Source organism: Tympanuchus pallidicinctus, unplaced genomic scaffold (assembly GCF_026119805.1).
Source record: "Tympanuchus pallidicinctus isolate F22 unplaced genomic scaffold, pur_lepc_1.0 scaffold17, whole genome shotgun sequence".
Lineage (NCBI taxonomy): Eukaryota > Metazoa > Chordata > Aves > Galliformes > Phasianidae > Tympanuchus > Tympanuchus pallidicinctus.
This window is the reverse complement of record NW_026294690.1, coordinates 1,303,866-1,327,182: the sequence shown is the minus strand read 5'-3', so window position 1 is coordinate 1,327,182 and position 23,317 is coordinate 1,303,866. Positions and strand designations below refer to the sequence as shown.

The 23,317-nt window shown below is 47.2% G+C and overlaps 1 protein-coding gene across 1 annotated transcript in view; it reads right to left on the bottom strand.

Annotated features, from left to right (window-relative positions):
- Positions 1 to 17,746: 17,746 nt before the first annotated feature.
- STIMATE (STIM activating enhancer) overlaps positions 17,747 to 23,317 on the bottom strand; it is a 29,200-nt gene continuing 23,629 nt past the window's right edge. Inside the window, exons 7-8 of the mRNA XM_052678426.1 lie at positions 22,454 to 22,603; positions 17,747 to 21,714 (exon numbers count right to left, since the gene is read on the bottom strand). Coding sequence (XP_052534386.1) covers positions 21,598 to 21,714; positions 22,454 to 22,603 — 267 coding nt within the window. The 3' untranslated portion in view covers positions 17,747 to 21,597. The remainder of the gene's footprint in view (positions 21,715 to 22,453; positions 22,604 to 23,317) is intronic.

Sequence of the window (23,317 nt, the reverse complement as noted above, 5' to 3'; positions counted from 1 at the left end):
CACTGCTCTCTGGAGCAGGGAGACAGAGGTGACTGTCCCTGCCTACTCGGCTGTTGGGAGGCCCCATCTGCAGAAAATTAGCTGCTAAGGTGTATCTTGGTTGACTGTCATGTATGAAAACCAGAGAATGCCTTGTATTGCCTAGGATTTCTTTCACGTTAGGTAACATTACTCTAGAAGAAGGTAAAGTTGGTAAACGAGGGATGAAACTTGTGACTTCATTGAATCCCTGTTTCCTGCAGTGTAGTGGGATTTGTGGTGCATTCTCTGCTGAAAAATACGCTGTGGTTTCACACTTCCATTCACACACAGCCATTTTCCTTGCATCCTTATTTTCTCCTACAAAATCAGGTAAGGGCAGCAGACCTGCATTTTGGGTCATTGTGGTAAATAATGAGCTGCTGTGAACTCGCCTGTCAGTCCTGGTGTGCACTTGGAGGTGTGAGGAGAGTGAGCCAAGCTAACTGTGGATGAGGGTGTTGGGTCTGTCACTCTTGGCAAATGCTGTAACGAAACAGAGAACAGAATAAGGGTGCAATGTCAGCACACTTTTCTGTTCCGTAATGTGAAGGAAGAGTTGTGTTCCTTAGGGAAGGAGCCCAGAAGGTAATCCTGTCCTGAACAGGATCCCTTAGATGTCAGGCTGGTTCTAAGCACAGTCTCATCAAGTGATTTCAGAGATCAACAAACGCATTATTTGATTCAAAGAAAGCTGAAGGCTTGGATAGTGGTATGTCATAAATACAGCGAGTAGACAGGACACCAAGTGAGGTAACCTGAAGGGCCGGCCATCTGGAAAAGGCCAGTTTTACCTTACCCTCAGAAGGTGGAACCACATCCAGATGGTCTGCAGAGAATTCCAGTTTCTGCACAGTAAATAACATCGTAGTCATACATGCAACTTTGCACAAAACTTGGTGTTTGCTTGTGCATTCAGAGCCCTGAGGGACCTTGGTAAGCAGCATGGCAATGCAGACATTCTGGGGGCTCTGTTCATTTTGTTTCTGCTTCAGTATGTGCAGCGTACTTGACATGTTAATTTTGGCTTCTGTTTTTAGGGCAGTTTTTCCACCCCATTGACTTTGCCATACTTGAAATGCATCCTGGGTCTGATCCCAAGAAACCAGATGCCACAATGATATTTAAAAACAAGGAACTGATAGTAACCAGGTAAAAAAAGAAGAAAAAGAAACAGAAATCAAATCCTTAGAAAAGACAAAGAAAAGCTTATTTTGCCAATTTGTATTTTCTGCTTTGATACTTGTGTGGCTGTATTTTGCCTTGCAGGGGCTGGCAGAAGGATTACAGAAGAGATCCTGAGCATGGCCTCGATGTTCCCTGCTGGTTTGTTCATAACAATGGAGCTGGGCTAATAGATGGTGTTCATACGGACTACGTTGCTTCCAGTCTGTTTTAAACAGCAGCACCTTCCAAAGTCATGGGTGCACAGAGTATTTTTTTCTGGAAAAATAGTACTTTTCACTGCTGAAGAAGTGTTAAAAATACTCAATCTTGCCATTGTGTGACAGTGCCAAGATCGACCAGAGTCAGATCTTGAGAGGGAAACTGCACTTCTGCCTGTGTGCACAGACATCCCCAATCCCCTAGCACGTTCCTCCAATTTGTAATTAGTAGCTGAGTGTCAGGAGCAATTGAAATAAAAGCATCACCATTTCATGTCCTGTTCCGTTATTCCAATGCCCGTCAGTGCTTTAATGCCTGCTTCTCCAAGCTCAGGGCGTCAGCTGTATTTTGGGACAGACACAGGAGGGCAGCTGACAGACCAAAACATAGTGCAGATCAGTTCAGCAACACTTACAGTCACTGACGTAGCAGTGAGGGCTGGGCTAGTGCTGTGACTTGGGATGGCTGCTGGCAGTGTGCTTTGAGTCCAGGACAGTGGTTTCTGTGGGAGGTAATAAGCTACTGAATATGGCAGAAGGCAGGCAGAGAAAGAGGAGGGAGGGAGAAAGCTCAGAGCGTTGAGCCAAGGAAGTGGAAGTTCACAGGATTCTGAATTTGTGTTCTAAAATAATGCCTTAGGCAGAGGGAAATACTATCTATGTAAGAGCAGTGATCCACTTTGGATCCTGTAGCAGGAGCTGTGGGGCTATGCAACCAGATGGGTGTCGCGCTCACTTGTTGTGGTGCCAAAGCAAAAATGCAGCAGTGGACAACAGATGTTGAGCTGCCTTGGTGAAGTTTAGGTGCAAGGCAGCCTTGAGTGCAATGTCAGCCAGAGGGTTTCTGTTGGATTCATGGGGCTGAGGCAGATCACTGGAGGGAGCTGGAATCTTGTCAGCTGTGATTGATGCAGCTGGAAGTTGGCACGGGTAAAATTTACTTCCACACAACAGAAAATCAGAGGCATTCAAGTTTGGTACCAAAGGTTTCCTTGTTTGTCTCAGGTGTTTGTATGTAGAAATGGGGGACAACTTCTGCAATGAAAACTATTCTAAATCATCCCAAGTATTCCATTAAATCGTTTAGTCAGAGTAATAAAGTCTTTTTTGTTTAAATCTCTGATAGCAGCATTACTCTCCGTCTCTGTATTTCCCCACTGCCATCTGTTGTCTGCTTCTTTTCACACAGCACAAATCACTGCACAGCATCACACGTGGAGATTCAGACCCTGAAGATGCCTCCAGGTTTGCCGCAGCTGCTGCTGCCCGCTTCTGATTGCTCACATGTCACTGATGCAGATTGTCACCTCGACTACTGAAAACACAGGGAAAAGCTGAACTTTCACTCCGGTTGATCTGAGGAAGAAATAATTATGAGAAGCAATTGGTTGAATGAGATTTGTAATCCGTACGTGCAAAGAGTCTGTTGTGTTTCCGTGGAAAGAGAAATCAGTTGAAATAACTACCTGCCATTTTGCTCACCATACCGGAGGAAAAACGACCCAATGTTGCCAAGGTCATGAAAGCCAGCAGGAGAAATGTAACTGAGTCCCAGTTCCATTCTCTGGGGGCTCCCGTGCCTCTGCCACACCAACCTGATGCTGCACCGGGGATCTTTTTGTTATCCGCATTGTGGAAAGGAGATATTTGTGTTCCTGAAAGGAATCCTCTCCATTAGCAAAACAAAACCAAAACAAAGCAAACAAACCAAAAACCACACACACACAAAACCCACAAACCTCTTTGTAAGAAAAGAGAAGTGAATCATATGATGAGATTTAGAGCAGACATTAGGAAGAAATTCTTTCCTGTGAAGGAGGCGGTGAGACGGTGGTACAGGCTGCCCAGTGAGGCTGTGAATGCCCCCTCCCTGCAAGCACTCAGTTCCAGGCTGGATGGGGCTGTGAGCAACCTGGGCCAGACGGAGATGTTCCTGCCTACAGCAGGGGGTTGGAACTACGTGATCTGAAAGGTCCCTTCCAACCCACAGCATCCTGTGATTTGATGGTTCCTCGGTGATCTGCACTGTGACTGAACAGCAGGTCAGAGCCACCTGCCAGTCGGTGGTGGGAAGAGGGAAGAAAACTTCACGAACCAAAAAACTCCACAACCCAATCATTGCCGTTAATAACTTCAAAAAACAGGTCGCCTTTGAAGAAAAACCTGCATCCCTGCTATGTGATGTTGCCAGAGAAAGGATTTTTTGCAAGAGCAGCAGTGCTGAGGAGAGATGAGATGGGAGCGATTCTGGTAGAAGATCCCCTCGTAAGATGGATTTGTAGTCGAGATCTTGTAAGACAGAACGTAGCTCTGTCATGCAACCACTCATCTCTCTGCACAGCCTTCATATAGAAATGCAGACAACAAGAGTTTCTTTAAAATGCGCCACATGAACAAGAACAGAGATAAATGGGAAAATCCAGCAAATGCAAACTAGGGAGAAGTCGAGGGAATCAAAGTCGACTGGAACGAGTGGAAAAGGAAATGGCACAACTCTGTTTTTATTTTAATTTTGAAACAAACACACATGCCAAAAAAAAACCAACAACCAAACCCTTCCAAAATACTCCACGGGTATCTGTGTTAATAGATTAACCTGTGTATTAAGTCAGAGACACCACAGCACTGCAGCTGAAGCACGGGATTAGAATTGCTCTTCAGTGTGCAGCACAAACCAACCCTACAGAAGCTTTAGCAGTCACACACACGTGAAAGCAGGAGTGCTGCAATACACCAGGTATCACCAGTATCATTCCATAACCTGGAGCAAGGAGGCAAAGCAGGGCTGCGGACTCTCCGGGACTGCAGTGCTTACTCTGGAATAATCAGCAGCCCAAGTGATACAAGCCTGTTTTCTTTCCAAGCACCTTCCTTTTCACAAGTCTCCACTACTGTCAACTTTCTTTGTCATCCTTTCTTTTTTTCTGTCATCTCCTATTTTTAATAATGAAACTATAACCCCCACATCCACCCCAACCACTGCTCTGGCTTCCATGTGCCTGGGAGAAGTCCAGCTGATCTCGGAATGCTCATAAAAACTAGAAGGTGGTTCCAAATCCAGGAAGACTGGCAGTGCAAGGCTGACACACACAGCAGAGATCTTGTTCACTGTGCATTGCAGTTAGTGAGAGCAGGTGAACAAACAGAAAACTGTGCCTTCCCTATCGTGCCATGGAATATTGAGGTGCATCTGGATCCCTTCATCACACAACCTCTGAGACAGGCAGTATTCTATTCACTTCACACCAAGGCAAGGACTTCCCTCAGGCACCTGCAAGAAAAAGCACACAGAGTGGAAGAAGCAATCAGATTCACCTGTTGAGTGCTTTCCTCTCTTTGTGTGCTAAGTGGGAAAATGCTGCTTGCATGGAGGGATTTCAGTTTGCAAGTTTCTATTTCCTGCAGCTTTCCTCACCTAAATAATTTTACTACCTTGTGGGATTAAATAATTACTCAATAACTTTATTTATTTGCTATTTATTTATTATTATAATTTAATAATAATTAAATCCTACGAACGCAGGGCTGCTGTCCGTGTGTGCAGAGATAGGATGAGGAAAGCCAAGGCACAGATGGAGCTGAACTCAGGGAGGGATGTGAAAGATAACAAGGAGGGGTTCTACAGGAACATGGGCAGGAGGAGACAGGCCAAGGAGAGTGTTCCCCTCTGGTGAAAGGGAATGGGTTCATTATGAGTCATTGGTAAGGCTGCAACACCTGCATCATTTCAAATGTCTTTTGTGTGTGTGTGTGTGTGTCTCAAATGAACTCTCAAAACTTAGGTGTTACTTTAGAAAGCTCTGCCTAATGACCCAGGGTCACTTTGAATATTCAGATTTGTATTCCCACCATTTGGTTTGCAAGAGCTAAAAAGGCCATTAATAGGCTTCGGAAAGAGCTGGGGTGATGACAAGGACAATGGCCTGGGTTACTGTTCTTGCAGCTGCCACAAGCCTCACGTGCCCCACATGACAACGACTGGCAGCCACATTGCACTGCCATACCTGTCTGTGTTAGGCTCAAGAGTAGACACCAAACGCCTCAGTTGCTTTTGCAAATTGGCTTCATGTGCCTGTTCACAAGAGACAAATTCTCCCATCAACAGAAGATCACACAACTTCAGTTCCAATATAACATATTAAGGTTTAATGACATATATTATTAACTTATATTAAGTACAAATATATATTATATCTCTATATCTATATCTAAAATACATTATATCTCTCTATATATGCTATAACCTATATATGCGCAGCAACATGGGCCCTGTGCAAAGATTCCCCTTCCAGATGTTCAGTCCTGGGTCTCATTTTTTCTTCCTCGTAAGCCTCGTTCTTCAATTCAGCCTTGGCCTTTTTGCAGGCGGTTGCATCTTGATGTCATCTTCTTCCATTCCTTTCCTCTTCCTCCTCATCCTCATAGTTTCCTCCAGCCTCTGATATTTTGCTGGAGGTTGCCAAACAAGGATGTCATCTTTTTGGCTTAATTTCCTCTTCCTCGCCAGCCTCACGTTTTCATCCATCCTTGGACGTTTGGCTGGGGGCTGCCACACACATTTGCCATGCTGTTGGCTCAGCTTCCTCTTCCGCCTCAGCCTCACAGTCTCATCCAGCCTCTGGCGTTTGGCAGGAGGCTCCCAGTTGCAGCAGGACTTTGGTGCTTTTCTCTTGGTGGGGAGCTGAAGCACAGGCATCGTTCCCTTCTACCAGCCCAACTGCACACGGCCAGCAGGCCTGAACCGTTACTGCGTGTGTTGTGTTCCAAGAGCCCATGGCAACGGGCGGCGTGGTCTCCTGACATCATCACCTGCTGACTGTGACCGTTCAGCCCTTCTCAGAGCATCCCACCACCTGCTCCTCCACTCCAAACTCCAACAGCTTCTCTAGGAGGAGCCAATGGCTGACAGTGCTGCAAGTGCCCCTCAGGAGCAGGTAGACATAGCTGGGCACTGCTCTCTGGAGCAGGGAGACAGAGTTGACTGTCCCTGCCTACTCGGCTGTTGGGAGGCCCCATCTGCAGTACTGTGCCCAGACCTCAGGCCCCCAGCACAAGAAAGACACAGAGCTCTTGGAACGAGTCCAGAGGAGAACCATGAAGACGATCAGAGGGCAGGAAAAAGCTCTCCCCCCATTGCTGTGCTGCAGGGCCCTGCTCCCCCTCACTCCCATCTCCACCTGGCTTCCCATTGAGATGAGAGAAAGGCAGTGGCTGTGGTCTTCATGCTTCACGGCCTAAGTGCCATCAGGCGCCAACTCAAGAACAATTAATTGCTTTCTTTATTACACGGACGGTGGAAGGCAGCAGCCCCATCCCAGGCAGCACTGGCCCTGCCACCTCACGGCCACCTCAGCAGGGGCAGCCAGCAGCTCCAGGCACCACCCCGCAGCTGGCACAGCCACGCTGCAAGAGCACAACGCTGGTGGGCCTACGCTCAGCTCTGCAGCTGCTGAGCAGGGGCTGCGGGGGAGGGCAGCACAGGCAGCACCGGCTTTTTTGTTGCTCTTCTGTCTTGCAGATGGACACAAAACCAGACCACGGCAGTCTCTGCCAACCATCTTGTCTGCACCCGATCGAGGCACCGAGCAAAGCACAAGGAAAGTGCACGGCCCACCCTGCACCGCTCCATGCTCAAACAGGACCTGAGGATCTGACCGCATGCACAGAGGCAGCTCCACAGCAACTCCCGGCTACAGACCCCGCCACGGACCTGCACACACACACACGTTCTGATGAGCAGCTGCTCACTGCTCACTTTAGGATGGAGTCAGGGCCTTCAATATGGCACACATCAGCATCTCCAGGAGCCGTGTGGACTGTCTACAGCTGAACTTCGAAGATAAGGAAGGAAGAAGCTAAAAAAGGATGGATGAGCCTAACAGAAATACCAACCCAGAAGCACTGGGACTAAGCATGCTCCTGAGACCAGGGGGGAAAGTTTAGAAGCGATGAAGACTGACAGCCTTCCTCCCTCGACCCCCAGATGAGCACCAAGAAGCAATCACAGAATTAAAAAAAAAAACAAACATCTTCAAATTACGGTTTCTGATTCATTAAACACACAGTGCCTCTTCCATTTCACGACATCTACACCACCAATTTCTGGGGAGGTTTCCTTATTGTCATCACCTCCTCCAGTTTATGCATCTGTATACCAAAGAATCACAGAAAGTTTGGGTTGGAAGGGACCTCTAAGATCACGTAGTTCCAACCCCCTGCTGCAGGCAGGGACACCTCCCGTAGCCCAGGTTGCTCACAGCCCCATCCGGACTGGCCTGCAGTGCTTCCAGGGAGGGAGCAGCCACAACCTTGCTGGGCAACCTGTGCCAGTGTCTCACTACCCTCACAGTAAAGATTTCTTCCTAATACCTTGTCTGAATCAACCATCTTCCACTTTAAAACTGTTTCCCCTCATCCTGTAGCTACATGCCCACATAAAAAGTCGCTCCCCAGCTTTCCTGCATTTTGCTCACATTACACACGTTGAGGTCCTTTCCAACCCATTCTGTGATTCTGTGGTTCTATGACTAGTCCCACTCCCCTGCGCTGAGCAGGGACACCACAGCTCTATCAGGGCTCTGAGCCCCTCCTGCCTGACCTTGGCTGTCAGCAGGGATGGAGCACCATCCAGGGATGGAGCCTGCGCTACTGCCTCACTACTCTCATTTTCAAACACTTCTTCCTCATATCCAACCTGAATCTTCCCTCTTTAAGCTTGAAGCTATTTCCTCTTGTTCAGTCACAACAGACCCTGCTGAAGTGTCTGCCCGCTTCTTTCCTACAGCTCCCCTTCAGATACTGAAAAGACATTTCTCCTCTGCATTTTAAAAAGGCCAGATTTTCAAAGAAAACTCACTTAATCTTAATCAGTTAATGAGTGACTTGTGCTTGGGAACATTACCTAGACTTCGGAGAGAGGTGGAAACTTAATGTTTACCTGTTAAACATACGTAAAGCTTGGACTTGGTTAAAGTTTATTTGAACAGATCTTTGCTGTTCAGTGTTTTAATGTTTGATAATGCATGAACTAAGAAATGCTTATTTTTTCTGTTGGAATTGAGATTCCACTGGGGCACAGGAAATCCCAAAGGCAGCTGAACAGGTCTGTGCAACAAGCTGCCTTCTTGGCTGCAGGGATCTCTGCCTTGCCCCACTGTAACAACTTGGGGAAACAAAAAGGTAAAAAAATAAAAGCAATAACTGACATCACCTCAAGCACTTTGAGACCTTTGGAGACTGCTGAGACACGCAACATCCACATGAGATTGTATAGCTGGTGTCTTTTTCAACTCTTGCACCTCCCTGCCCACCAGCCCATGAGATATACCGAGAGGTCACAGAATCACAGAATCACAGAATCACAGAATCACCTGGGTTGGAAGGGACCTCAAGGATCATGTAGTTCCAACCCCCCTGCCTAGCAGGGCCACCAAACACACACATTCAGATCAGGTTGCCCAGGACCCCGTCCAACCTGGCCTTGAACACGTCCAAGGACGGGGCATCCACAACCTCCCTGGGCAGCCCGTTCCAGGCCCTAACTACTCTCCTTGTAAAGAACTTCCCCCTAACATCCAACCTAAATCTTTCCTCCTTCAACTTGGATCCATTTCCCCTAGTCCTGCTGTTGTCAGCCCTTTTGAAGAGTTTATTCCCCTCCTGGGTGTAGGTTCCCTTCAGGTATTGATAGGCTGCAACGAGGTCACCCCGCAGCTTCTCTTCTCCAGGCTGAACAAGCCCAACTCCCTCAGCCTGTCCTCATAGGGGAGGTGCTCCAGCCCCCTGATCATCTTAGTCGCCCTCCTCTGGACCCTTTCCAAGATCTCTCTGTCTTTCTTGTACTGAGGGCTCCACACCTGGACACAGTACTCCAGGTGGGGCCTCACAAGAGCCGAGTAGAGAGGGACAATCACCTCCCTGTCCCTGCTGACCACCCCTCTCCTGATGGAGCCCAGGATCCCATTTGCCCAGGTCCTCTGGAAGCATCCTTCTTGCTGCCTCTCTAGCAGACACAAGCCTCACTTGCCCAACAGCTGTACCAACTGTTTGATCTGTAGTGATAAAATGAGAACAGACTTTGCCTGGGCTACCTAGAGAGGTGCTAAGCCTGTGTGCATCATATCTCAGTGTACAAGGAAGCCATAAACTACTCAAAAATCAGTGCGGCAACAGCTGTATGCAGGTGCACATCTGGCCTTACCCAGCCCTAACACAGCTCTGATGCCTCCAGCCATGAATCCTGCACAGTTGCCTTGAACCTGTGCATCCAGTAGGGCTGTTTGCACAGCAGCTCAGCTCTGGGAGAGCTCTGCGCCAGAACTTACCCTGTAAATCGGGTGGGATGGCTGTTTTCATCTCCTGTATTAAAACGAAGCCTTCATCCAAGAGGGCCACGAAACAGTTCTCAAGAAGTTTTTGTTGGTCTAGGATTGAGCTGTAGCCCCGGAACAATGGATTTTGTCACATCTCCATATTTTCACATGTGAATAATTATGGACAACATTATACTAATGTGACTCCTAAGATACATGGTCACTCACCTGGCATTTGGGTAGTTTCCTATCCAGAGAGAACTTGCATGATTATTTCAGGAATACTCCCCCATGTGAATAGTTGCTATGTCTTCCTCTTTTCCAAAGCATTTCAGATATATTGTGGGGAAATAACTGTGTTTTTTAAGCATCATGGTAAACAGACAGCAGGAAGAACCCCGCTTCCAAAGGCTGTTTCTTCTGCTTCACCACTGAATGCACCCTCAGCAAGTTTGTTGATGACACCAAGATGAGTGGTGCAGCTGACATGATAGAAAGAAGAGATGCCATCCAGTGGGGGCCTGGACAGGTTTGGGAAGTGAGCACATGAGAACCTAATGAGGTTCAATGAATGCAAAGTGCAAGGTGTTGCACTAGGTTTGGAGCAATCTCAAATATGTGTACAGAATGGAAGAAGAACTCCTCGAGAGCAGCACTGCAGAGAAGGACTTGAGGGTCCTGGTGGATGAAAAGCTGGGCATGAGCCAGCAGTGCATGCCTGCAGCCCAGAAGGCCAACTGCATCTCTCAGAAGGAGGGTGGCCAGCAGGGCAAGGGAGGTGATTACTCCCCTCAACTCTGTCCATTCAAGGCCCTATGTGGAATACTGGGACCTCAGAAGGACATGGAGCTGTTGGAGCAGGTCCATGAAGATAAGAGGGCTGGAGCACCTCTCCTATAAAGACAGGCTGAGGGAGCTGGGGGTGTTCAGCACGGAGAAGACTCCAGGAAGACCCCATTGCAGCCCTCCAGTGCTCGAGGGGAGCTAATACACAGGAGGGAGAATGACTTTCTACACAGTCTGACATTGATAGGAAAAAGGGGATTGTTTCTAAACTGAAAGAGAGGAGTCTCAGGTCAGACATTAGGAAGGAATTCTTCATTCAGAAGGTGGTGATGCCCTGGCACAGCTGCCCAAAGCTGTGATGCCCATCCCTGGAGCAGCACTGGGCAGCCTGAGCCGGGGTGGGAGGGGAAGGGGAGGGGAGCAGCCAGCCCACAGCAGGGATTGGAGCAGGGCAGGCTTTAAGAACCCTTCAACCTAAGCCAGTCTATGATCCTATGATTATATGTATGTCACTTCAAAACTAAGACCTCAAATTTATTTCTATGGAAACCACAGCAGATATGAAGAGCACAGTAACACTATTAGGTAGAGCAAATTCTCAGCTACAAAACCCTTTTTTCCAGCATAGTCACCACCATTAGCTAGGCATTTTTGCCAGTGGTGAACAAGAGCCTGCATGCTGTGCTTGTGAAATTCTACATGGCTGTCTGGAACGTGGCTTGTCTTTCCCATTGCTGTTATCACTGCTGAAATGCACCACCCACCTCACTGTGCTCACAGCCACTGTTTGGTCTCTATAAACACTCAGCAAATGTCAACAGATGTCAGTGGGTGACATTTTTTCTGCATGCAGGGATTCAGTTCCTCACCTTTGCTCCATATACATTTGCATGTCAGATGCCACTGTGTCAGGCCGCCCCTCTGCTGCCATCTGTCACACAGCAAGAACATGTAATGGAATACCAGCAGGAGGGTTGCCTGTCCACTGCCATCCCACCAACATCTGCCTTTGACATTGTATATCAACATCATAAAATGGGATAAAATACTGTCAGAGCAGCTTTCTCAACTGCATGGCAGGCAATGACATTTGTTATCCAAAATGAGCACAAATGACCTGCACAAATGCATGCATCTATGGGCACTTCACTGATATTTTAGAGGCAAGTACCGTGAAGAAACCTCACAGATGCTACAATAGCGTTGTCAGCGTATTTATTCATTGCGCTCAGCAGTCAGGATGTAGCTGTGATGCCCAAATACCCACAAGATCAGTGTATGCCTGAGTTAAAAGCAGTCACCACTCTGTGCCAGACCGTGCCCAGCAATCATTTTATTTACTAAACCATTGTAGCAAACATCATTCAACACATAGAAAGAACGCCCGTAATAAAAACTAAAATGGAAGTTGCACGCTTTGATATTGACCCACTCCCTTTTTAATGACTTAAGGTAGAAATTGGGTACCCTTGGCTATGGTGAGCTCAGTGCAAGGGGTAGAAATCTGGAATAATGTCACAACAATCATCCTGGTGAGGTTGTGCAGCTCAGCTCTCAACCAAAGACGCTTTTGGGTGGCTCATCTTTAGACTTCTCAAAGACCGTTTCGTCGCCCGTCCGAGCGCGGCTGAATATGGAAGGTGCTGCAGTGCCCATTTGTTCTTGAAAAAGAAAACCAGGAGAGCAGGCAATCAGTGAAGGAGTTCTGGCAGTAATGCTAATGCTGCTAAAGCAGGGAAACCTTTGAGAAATATTTCATCAGCCCATCAACTTTCCAAACCCAGCGCTCCCATTCCAAGCACTGGGCAGCTTCCAGCATCTGAAGGTGGTCATCACCATCAGTGACCCCAAATCCCTGCAGGTGATTTATAAACTATGGTGAGGTTCAAGATATCGCCCTGAATAAGGGTGTTAATTCATCATTTCTCTTTGTAATCTCCCACTGGTGTAGAAAAGCAATACATATATCTATATATATCTACATATAACCCCAAGTCTAGGAGAAAGGATCCAGATTTTCAGTTTGGGCAACCACTCTTTGACTGTGGGACCAACATGTGGTCGGAACTCAGCCCAGAAGGCAGTCAGGGCTCTCCCTTCCACTTTGTCCAGACGAGGAGAATGACCACTTGAGGCAGAGCCTGGGTGCCACCTACTGATGCCATCTACTGATTAAATGGTTGTGCAGCCAGGCCAGGGGGTGTAAGCACATTGCTGGCTGCTCATTTGGAGCTGCACTCATTCACTGACAATAGCTTTAAGTTCATGCTTGACATTGGAAGGGTTTTTTCATTATTTCCATTAAACAGAAGAGACTCACCACACTGCTTCATGACTTGGTAGGTTTTGGACTTAATTTCCTGGTTTTTGGAAAGGTTTCCTCTAGCTCCTTTGAGATCTTCCTCCTTCACTGGAGGACGCTTCTTTTTCACTGGCTCTGGCTAATAAGAAAAAAGTATCACCCACACATCAGCATTTCATGTTTAGGACCCATAGGGAACAGAGCTGCCTGGATGCAATGGCTACCACATGCAGAGCTGCTAATCCTGTGTTCTACCTATAATTCTGTACTCCACCTCTAAGACCATACACAGCTGCTCCATGTTTTACACATCCTCAGCTCCATATCGGGGCAGGATGTCATTACCCCTCCCAAAATGGTCACCATTACCATTCTAGTTCAGAACTTGCCCTCTGATTGCCCACCCTATGGAGACGCCTGGTCCTTCTGCAAGTGAAGACCAAGATAGATCGGAAATCAAAGTATTTGTCTGATGTTCAGGAAGGGATAGAAAAAACAACAACAAAACAATGCAAACCTGCTTACAGTCTATCATGCTAGCAGGAAATCAGGGTAACACAGAAGAGTATCAGCCTCTCCTCACATTCAGTGCTTACAACGTGCATTAAATCCCAACACGACCCCCATCGGCACCCTCAGCGCCCCACAGCGCATTCACTGTGTTTGAGGACTGGGCAGACCACGCAGTGGGGTGTGGGGAGCTCAGTTTCACCACCCTCACAGCAAATGTCATCATTTCGTCATCATGTCATCAAACAGATGGAACACGCATGCACTCCGACAGCAACATGCATGTGCATCAGCAAGAAACTTCCCTGACCACCCGCCCACATGCAGGTCCTGTGATTTGGATTTTGGCAGCGGTGGAGTCCGGTGGAACATTTCTGTGCCACTGCTTGTAAAGCTAAAAAGGGGTTGTGGAGAAAGAACCCTGCAGTGCACAAGCTGCTGGAGCAGTGGGTGCCGGGGGGCCTGGCCGTGCTGGGGCTCTGGCACAGCTCCCACTGGCTGTCAGCTCCCGGAGAACTCGGAGCGGCTCACTGCCAGCCCCACAGCGTGCCGTGGGAAACAAAACAGCCACGAGATCTCCGGGGAAAACACTGCGAGTACCCAAAGAAAGACTGAGCTGAGAGCAAATCCTTCCAAATTCACAGCGGGTTTGGGCTGGTGAGCTGTGAACCAAAACCACCTCCACGGCCATCTGCTATGGGAACTGGTTGGGGTCATCCATGTGAAGTGAGCACAGAGCTGTGCTGGTGCCCATACGGAAAGGGGAAGAAATATCGCGTTTTGTTAACAGCCATATGAAACCTGCTAAGGTGCTTTGCCTGCTGTTAGCAAGGGCTGAAAACTGTGAGGCTGCCTCCCAGAGGTTTTCCTGGGACAGGGAGAGGAGCGCTGGAGACACGCCGAGTCACTAACAGAGAGCTGAACTCCATCCAGTTTTAAAGTAAAACTTGCTTGCTGCGATCAGGGCTTGGTTTTCCACCAGAGCAGTTGCTGTGGGTTAGCTGTCCTGCAGCTAAAGCACGACGGTGCTGCACAGCGAGGTGGCCACGAGCCGCAGCGCTGAGCCCCAGTCCTGTTGGTGCAGAGCTGCGCCCATCGCTGCCAGCAGCAGTGAAGCTGTGAGTGCTGTGCTGGAAGGTGTGGGCACTGCTTTCAAGACTTTTTCTTTGCAGTAAAGTCAACAGGAGAACTGAGCTACTCTGTGTGGCTGAGGGACTGTGCCCTGCTGCCCTTCCCATGTCCTCTGCCTCTTCTTTTCTTGCACGCTCACACGTTAGGCATTGCTTTACACGGCAGCGCACCTTAGAGCAGACACATCCTTCCAAACTACTGTCAAAGCTTCAGATAATTGTCTGAGAAAACGTGTTAGAAAAGCAGAGATCTGTCAGGACAACATCCCAGACCAGAGCAGTGAAAATTCCTTTCCCTTCCTACAGAAACGTGAGCGCTTGCAGTACAACAGAATATACTGAGCCAACTAATTAAGCATACAGAAGGCAGCTGCTTTCCTTTGCCACACAGTGACCACTCCATAAAACTCAGTGAGCAAGCTCTACGAGCAGAGCCTGTTTCACCACTTCACCGTAAGCAAACAATCAGCGCAGAGCACAGCGTTCACTGCACAACCAGAGCTGCTCTGCTCGCTGCCAAGCTGTGCTGTGAGCTCTGACCGCTGCCAGCCTCCCAGCCGTGCCCCGTACCTGCGACATAACTGCAGCTCCCGCGGCTCCGATCCCTGCCGCCCAGCTGTGCTTAAACGCAGCGCCGTGCAAAACACGTTGTTCTCCCAGACTTATATAGAGCATCCAGCGTGAGGTCAGGGGTGGGGTCACCTTCCCAAAGCAGTGCCCGGATGATTCAGGCTGCGCGGGGTTATTCCTGGCTGTGACTGCAGGGCTCGCAGCGCGGCTGTGATGGGAGCGGACAGCTGGGGTGGGAGGGGGGCTGCCCTGCAGGGGGGCCGCCGGGATCTGACTGAATGAACTTTAAAAGGCAAGACTTGGTTACAGACACAAACTTTGAATTCTCTCGATGGGAAGGGAGGCCAGCTGTTCTTTCCCTGCACAGGGAAATAAGCTCTCTGTGAAATTTATATAAACCTAGCATCAAAAGCATAACATGATGCCCTGAATCTCTCTTGCGTGGGAAGCACTGGACCCCTCTCCATAGGAAGAAATGGTTGTGATTGTTTGGGGGTAAAAAAAACTCAGTTTTGCAGTTTGTGAGGTCAGATTCAGCTTTACCCTGACGGGAGTGCTGCTGAGCTTGCTCTGACAGCAGCTCTCACACACCGGAGAGCAAAACCCCTCCCTGCTTCCAGCAGTGTTCAGCAGCTCCCCATGGTGTGCACAGGGATGGGCTCAGTGCTCTTCTCTCTGACTAATACAAAACTTTCTCCAAAGCTTCTCAGATTCATTTCCTAAACGATTTTTTAACCAAATACAAAGAAAGAGACCCTTAGGCCAGGGGAGTTGTCTCTTGATTTTTGTAAAATTTTTTTTTTTTTGGCATTCTTTGCATCACACAAAAAATTGGCTTCCATGACCACAACCCACAAGTAGCAAGCACCAGGGCTGGAGCCAGCTCTGGAGAGGCAGGCCAGGCGCTCCTCCCAGCAGTGCCCACCAGAACAGGACGGCAGTACAAACCTCCCCAGCCCTCCCCACATCTCCGTGCACCCACTGACTGCCACTGCAGCTCTGCCCATGCAGCTCTGCCCAATGCACCTTCCTCTGTGCAACTGTGCAGCAGTGGCTGGAGTGTCAGGCAGCACTATGGATGTCACACACCCAACCTTTCCTTATGCTGAATTTGTGTTTGGAAGCTGCATTTTAGTAAACTGGAAGAAAAGTTTCTGTGCAATAACGCTATGATAACGGTGGGAAGGAAAATCACTCGCTCCAGGCAAAGTACTGTTTTTCCCCCAGGAGAAAGCTGAGGTTCCCATCAGCGTAGGCAGCACAGCCCGATGCTCTCCAGTGTGTCCCAGCACAGCCCAGGCAGATCCTCTCTCTTTGACTCAATGGCACATTTTCTAAACCAAAGCTGAAGCAAAATCACAACCATTTCTTCTTACGGAGTGGGGCCAATTTTTCCTCACAAGAAAGCTCAGCTTAAACCAACCTGTGCTGCCTTTCCAAGTAGGAGCCTCACTCACCTGGTCGAGGTCCCGAGGATTTCTGAATACAAGGAGCATTAAAGTCCAGTCAGTTTATTGCAGCTTATCCTCCTTTCTCTGTAACCAAGGTGTGCAAAACTCCTTTCCTAAGAGGTGGTGAAAAGAAGGCGATGACCACAGTGAGTGTAGTGAATGTGCACACCTGGCCCTCCAGAAGTCACAGCTCTTGCTGCAGACTTGATTTCTCCTCCAGGAACCCGTGCACACCCCTGGTGGGCTGCCAGGCAGAAGATGGCTCCTTGAGTTCCCTGTAAGGATGCAGTATGGGGACAGGGCTGCCTGGGTGCAGTAAGCGATAAGCAATGAAAGTAATGCACAAACACAGGAGAGGAGTAACAAAGGATTGACACTGTGCAGGCCCAGCCCAACAAACTGAACCAAGCTGCTTCCACCGAGAGAGAAGTGGTGAAAGCAGCAGCAGCAGCTCATCAGTACCACGATTTCTGCTGTTTGAGCACAAGGGTGTCGAAGTTTTCTGGTTCACGTCACAGCTTCACAGGGCTGCAGCTCTCCTTCTTGCTAGCACTCCCTGCTCCCCCAGCGCTCTAGGAAACGGATGGCAGATGCTCCAACTGGGGAAGAAGGCCCCTGAAGAGTAAGACAGCATCATTATGCCCCCACAATAGGGGTGGTGGTTGTGAAGCAAGCATGGGCTACACTCATTTTACTGGGTGTAGAGACACGCACGTGCTTGCTGCAGAACCCTTCAGTAACCACAGACAACCCTGCACTGCACAGACTGCAGGAGCATTGCCTTCTTCAGCCAGAAGAGAACCAGCACTGCTTCCCCCTCCCCATCTCACTCTGCTTTGTGTAGCAGCTACCAAGGGAGCAGGATGACGTTGCTCCTGAGGTGGTGACAGGAGGCTGCTGGGCTCTGGAAGCAGATGTCCCCATGCAGTCCCTGGCTCACAAGTAAGACCAGGGAGTTCTGCAGTACGGCAAGGCTTCTCAGCAAACATCCCTGCCCCTGCAGGGACAGGATGCTGGAGGTAAACCCAGACATTTCTCAGTTTACATATTTTTGTGTCCTGATGACCAACAGGTGTGACTTCGTTCAAAGAGCAGAAGGTGGGCTGTGACAGTGAGCTGGGTGGAAAAGCACATTAACCAAGCTCTGCATCCCAGAGGTCTTTGGGTGTGCGTTCTGCATCTCTCAGGATGCAGTCAGGGCTCAACCTTCCATTTGTGAATACAGAGGGTTACGAACATTGAGACAGGCTCACTTTTACAAAGAATGAGCACAGAACGAGTGTACAAATCTGTAATAAGTCAACTTTATTGTAAACTGTTATACAATGCAATTACATAAGATACCCTTAGAAGTTTAAGGTAACACTACTGATTAACAATGTGGTCCAGACAGAGGGCAGCAGAATACAGCTGTTTGTTTTGCTCACGCAGGCTCTGCTCTGACTTTACTTACAAACAAACCCAACATTCAGTTTGAGGCAGATACTCACGCAAAGACAGAAACACCTACAAAAGAGTCCCTTTTTTAAAGATACTGCAGTTTTACTTTGTAAAACTATAGTAGTTATTTTCAGTAATTGAACTGGAAACTTTAAATACATAAAAAGTTTGCACCCCGATGCTGTAAGACCTACTTTGACTTGATGTGGCTGAATTTATTCTCTTCCATTACCGCTTTCTCCTGCAAAAGCACAGCAAAGTTGCAAACGTGGGTCGGTCAAGCACAGTGGCAGAGATCCCTTGTGATGCTCGGCTCCCTCAGAGCCGCTCCTTGCTCCCCGCGGGCAGGGATCACTTTGCATTGCTCTAATTTGCAACTCAATTTCTGAGTTTTCCCTGAAGAAAAGCTAAAAGTACATTTTAGTGAGCAACATGAACATACAGCGTTCTCCTACTGAAAGTAAGATAAGGGGACCTGAATGTGTTAAAGCCAGAAATTGAAAACCAAGTAGTAGACAACACCGGCGTTATAAATCCGTGCAGATGTGTCGCAGGTCAGAACCAGGAACAGTTAATACATCCAGGCTGACCTACACTGGTAAATCTCATCTCCACCAATACCACTTTCTCGGTAAGTTACAATCCCTTTTCTTACTTTGGCATATAGTACACAGCTTATTTTCATTAAACAATCACATGTTTTCAAGCACAGCCTGAATTGAACTTCGCTATGAGCTGTCATGAACTGCATTTACCAGGAGTGAACTCAGAGTGCCAATCTGAGGACAAACACAAGTGCTGCCATCATGTGATATTATTATGATTGGATCAACTCTCGATGAAACGCTCACTGCAGCTGGCCTGCAGTCCATGCCAATGAGCAGCACGATGCAGCGCAGCGCTGGGCAAATCCTTCCCCTGCACAGGAGCTCTTCAGACAGGAGCACGCCATCTCATACCTACAACTACAACTCTGACTTTCATCTCCGGAAGAGGAGAACTGCCAATTGTACATTTTTTGTTTCTTTCTCGTGTGATAATGTGAAACAACCAGCAGAAAGCCAGGCTTGAGGATTTGGCCAAGGTTGTGAACAAGAACCCTGTCTTAGCAGAGAAAGTTAGAGCTGTTTTTCTCCCTCTGAAGACACCCTCCTTCCATTACTGCCTTACAACGCTTGACTTCTGTCTCTTTGGCTCATAGTGCTTTACTGTTTCCTCTTGCTAGGCATATCGGAATCTCAAACCAAGCCACATTTAAGCACTTAGGACATGAAAAGTTAGGCATCTGCAGCCCTCGCTAAAACCACCCTCAAGAAACTGCTCCGCAGTGCTAATTATCCTTTTGTACTTGGTCAGTGAGTTTGAGGTCTGCTCAAAACAAGCATTTTACATGATTAAGGCCATAATTTCACACTGACATTTCACAGACTAAACATGAGACTAGAAATAGATATCATTTCAATAACTTAAGTAATTAGAGGAGGGAAAAGGAAGATAAAATGAAAGCTTGTACAGTTGAATTTGTATGCGCTGCTCAGTTGATGAGGACAGGAATGACTGTGCAGTGGTGTGCAGCACGTGTGACACACTTCTATTTCACCATCTGAAACTGAACAAAGCCTATGCTGAAAATATAAACACATCTACGACGAGAGCCAGCCCCATCTCCCACATCCCTTTATTACAGCGAGCTGTACGAGGCTGCTCTGCTGATGCAAATGAATTCCTTGAAGTACTGTGCTTCTGGAGACATGAGCCTGCCCAACCAACAACAATCAGAAGATGCAAGTCAATGAAATCAACGAACAACAAAACAAAAAACGGAAACAGAGGCAACCCTGATGAGGGACGTTTTCCCATTTCCCTATCCTCCACTTCAGAAAAACTCAATTGAGCTTCCATTGTCATTAGCTTCTAGATTTAGTCTAAAAGAAACACTAGTATTTAAACTTATTGCAGTTATTACATTTCAGTGCACAGTAACAGAGGTCAGTGGCTCAACTAAACTTGCAAACGTCAGGTTTGGTACAATGTCCCTTTGAGTCACGCCAAGGTGCTCCCTGAAGTCTCAGAGTGCTGTGATCACCTCAGCAGCCGAGCAGGAAAAAGGAAAGCTGGAACAGTGAGAAGGAAGGGAGTGCACAGTTCAGTATTTACTAAGGCCCGAGGACCACATGGCAGCGGTCTGGATAATACATCACTTTAAGACCTAGTAAATTCATAAAAAATGTAAAAAATCTTACAAAGTTCTGAGCAGTTTCCTGATGAAACTGTTTGGTTTAAGGCTTGGAACACTTCTGATGTCCAAACACTAAAACAGACTTGCAATTAGTCTCTGCTGTCACTCCTCTGACACACCGCCTTGTCCTGCACAAGGTTCAGCTCAGCAAGGAAAGCTGTCAGAAGCAACCATTTAGAACGCAGGCAAAGCAAAAGATGTCCCTGACAATGTCTGCAGGGTTTTAGAGCAGCACACGTTGTCAATTGCTAGAAGACATATGCTGAGAACTGCAGAAGCTCTGCAGTACTACACCTCTCTTCTTTTACACACAAAAGGATGACCAGGCTGACAGGAAATTAAACAGAAGAAACCAATTTTTTAAGCACATGACGTAGAACAATGCTTTTTCAACAAAAATAAGCATGGGACAGAATTATTCACAATATTGTAGCACAAGTCCTCCAATCAGATCAAGGCCCTGGATGGTGCTATGCAAGGAAAAGCCTCAGGAAGGTTCCATCCCTCTTGCATTGCATGAGAGATTCATACAACAGGCTTTAGAAATGGAAATGAATTCATCCATAGATACTCATTCCACAAAGAAGTAACCCACCATGACAGATTTCTGTTACATGCTAAAGTGCACATTTGTCAAATATGCAAACAACACCTCTTATTAAACAAAGGTATTCCCAAATCACGTGGTCGAAATCACGCTGAGGACTGCATTTTTAGTGATGTTTGGTGATTTCAGCAGTGACAGAGAGCTTTTCCCTTTGCAACCCCTTTGTCTGAAACCAGGACACAAGGATAAAATGATTTTCACTACAAATCTTTTGACCTTTTCTGCACAAAAAAAGGGAACAACACCCTTTTTTCTGACAAAGAGAATCTTTAAATACAACCGTATGAAAATATAACTTAAATATAAAATAGTCAAATAGATTTGAGGAATCTTGGAAAAAATCTTTGTTCCACCTATTAGTTCCATAGGTACCTGGTAGCAAGTAAACATTTGTACTTAAAAAAATAACATCAAGTTACAGCTTGTAGCCATAAACTATTCTGCTCTAGGAATTATGCTGCAAAAGCCAGTTTTAGTAATAAAACACACTCTAACTTATTCGGTTTGGATGCCTTTTAGAGAACATCTTACACTGCATCATTCAGTAACCATAAAAGAAAGGTTACTGCAGTTGTTTTCTCTATCTTCTCTGAAATGTCAGATACAATCACCTCAGTAACTCCTCCTTAACAATGCTGCTTTCACATAGGATGAAAAGACATTCTTGCATAATTGGTCAGTGTGTCTGTAGTGCAACTGAACTGCAAGTCTTCCAACTGACTGCATTGTGTTGACAGACCTTACTTTGGAGTCAGTTTGTATGAAAGTGAGAAGCAACTGCAACATTAAAACCCACTGACTGAGAAGTTCTTGCCGTGAAACCTGCTGACACAGGTCAGGGCATGCATCATACTGGCAGACCAAAACGATGCTTCTTCTTCTTAACGGGCTTCAGGTTGGTCAGTCTACGCAGGTCCTCCTCCACGTCCGATTCCTCCATCTCATCGTCTGCTGAGATGAGGATCTACAAACAAATCACAGGTTCTGAGTAATGTACAAAGTCACAGCCTTTCCTCATCCTGCTCTTTACACTTGCAAAGCATCTTACTCCAGAACACAATTTGGATTTACAGTCAGTTCTACCCAGCAACATCACACATCCTACCTGGAACCTCAAGCAAGTTTCAAAGAAGGACACACACCTATTAATCTCCACTATAGTCAGACTCTGGGGAAATCAACTCTTTGAAAGGGTTGATAACAGCAGGACAAGGGGAAATGGTTTGAAGTTGAGGGAGGGAAGATTGAGGTTGGATGTCAGGGGGGAAGTTCTTCACAGAGAGAGTGGTGAGGTGCTGGAACAGCTGCCAGAGAGGCTGTGGATGCCCCGTCCATCCCTGGAGGTGTTCAAGGCCAGGCTGGATGGGGCCCTGGGCAGCCTGGGCTGCTATGAAATGGGGAGGTTGGTGGCCCTGCCTGTGGCAGGGGGTTGGAGATTTGTGATCCCTGAGGTCCCTTCAACCCTGGCCATTCTGTGATCTGCAACATTTATGTACACATTGTGTCTTCCTGCCCTCCAGAAGGAAAACAACCAGCTAATGAGTGGTGTAACAATACCATCTTCTTATCTGCTTCTCAACTGCCAACACTAGGAAGCCTGCAAAGAACATCAAAACCAATCCCACAATGTTACAGTGAAATCAATGGCGTGAGGGAGGAATCGCACTGATACTGCATTAATTGCAATAATGAACTCTACATACTTCTGACTCTGACTCTTCGTGTGATGCTGCTCTCCTGTAGCGGACTTTACTTCCATTTCTTGAATCTTGTCCTGCTTCTTTTTCTTCAAGTTTAGCTTTTGTCTTCCCTTTCTTCATAAGAAAATTATCTACAACCCAGAAGATAAATGCCTGGTAAAGAGAAGGAGAAAAGTGACAGTTCAGTTCTCTTCAGGTAGCATAAGCTCATTCGGTCAACACACAGACAGAATCAGGAAAACTTAACAGTAATGCTGAATTGGCCAAACAGTTCAGTTTTACATAAGCACTCGTCTCCATGGCTTATCATACACTGCACAAATTCTCTAGAACACATCTACTTTATTCCAGGGAAGCAGAGAACAAGAAAAACAACTGTTGTTCAGAGTGATCATTAACTCCTCATGCAGAAACCTGAGTGGCTTTAGGCAGACATTTTAGTGCAACAAAGCTTCCCATTTCAAAGAAAATCCATGCTTAAGCAAAATAAGGAGAGAAAGAGCTGCCAGCAGTTATTAAATGCAAAGACACCATTTCTGGCTCTAGTCTCTACTCCCAGACTGCTGGAAGGGTGTACTTTGGTAAGGATGATGGCACATTTGCACTTCTCCTCCACTCCTGTGTTGACCAGTCACTGACAGCTGTGGTCAGACACAGGACACTTCACACTGCAGCTATCCTTAGCCTAACTGCTTTCTAAAGCAGATTTCATTGTCATTTTACAATCTCTATGTATTCCATTTCTACATTCAATCTACTCATGTCATCAGCCCAAAGAAGTCAGCAAAGCACTTCTATACCTCTCCTGAGCCTGGTTACTTAGTTATGTGTGCATTTCAGCTATATGCAATCCACATATCCAGGCAT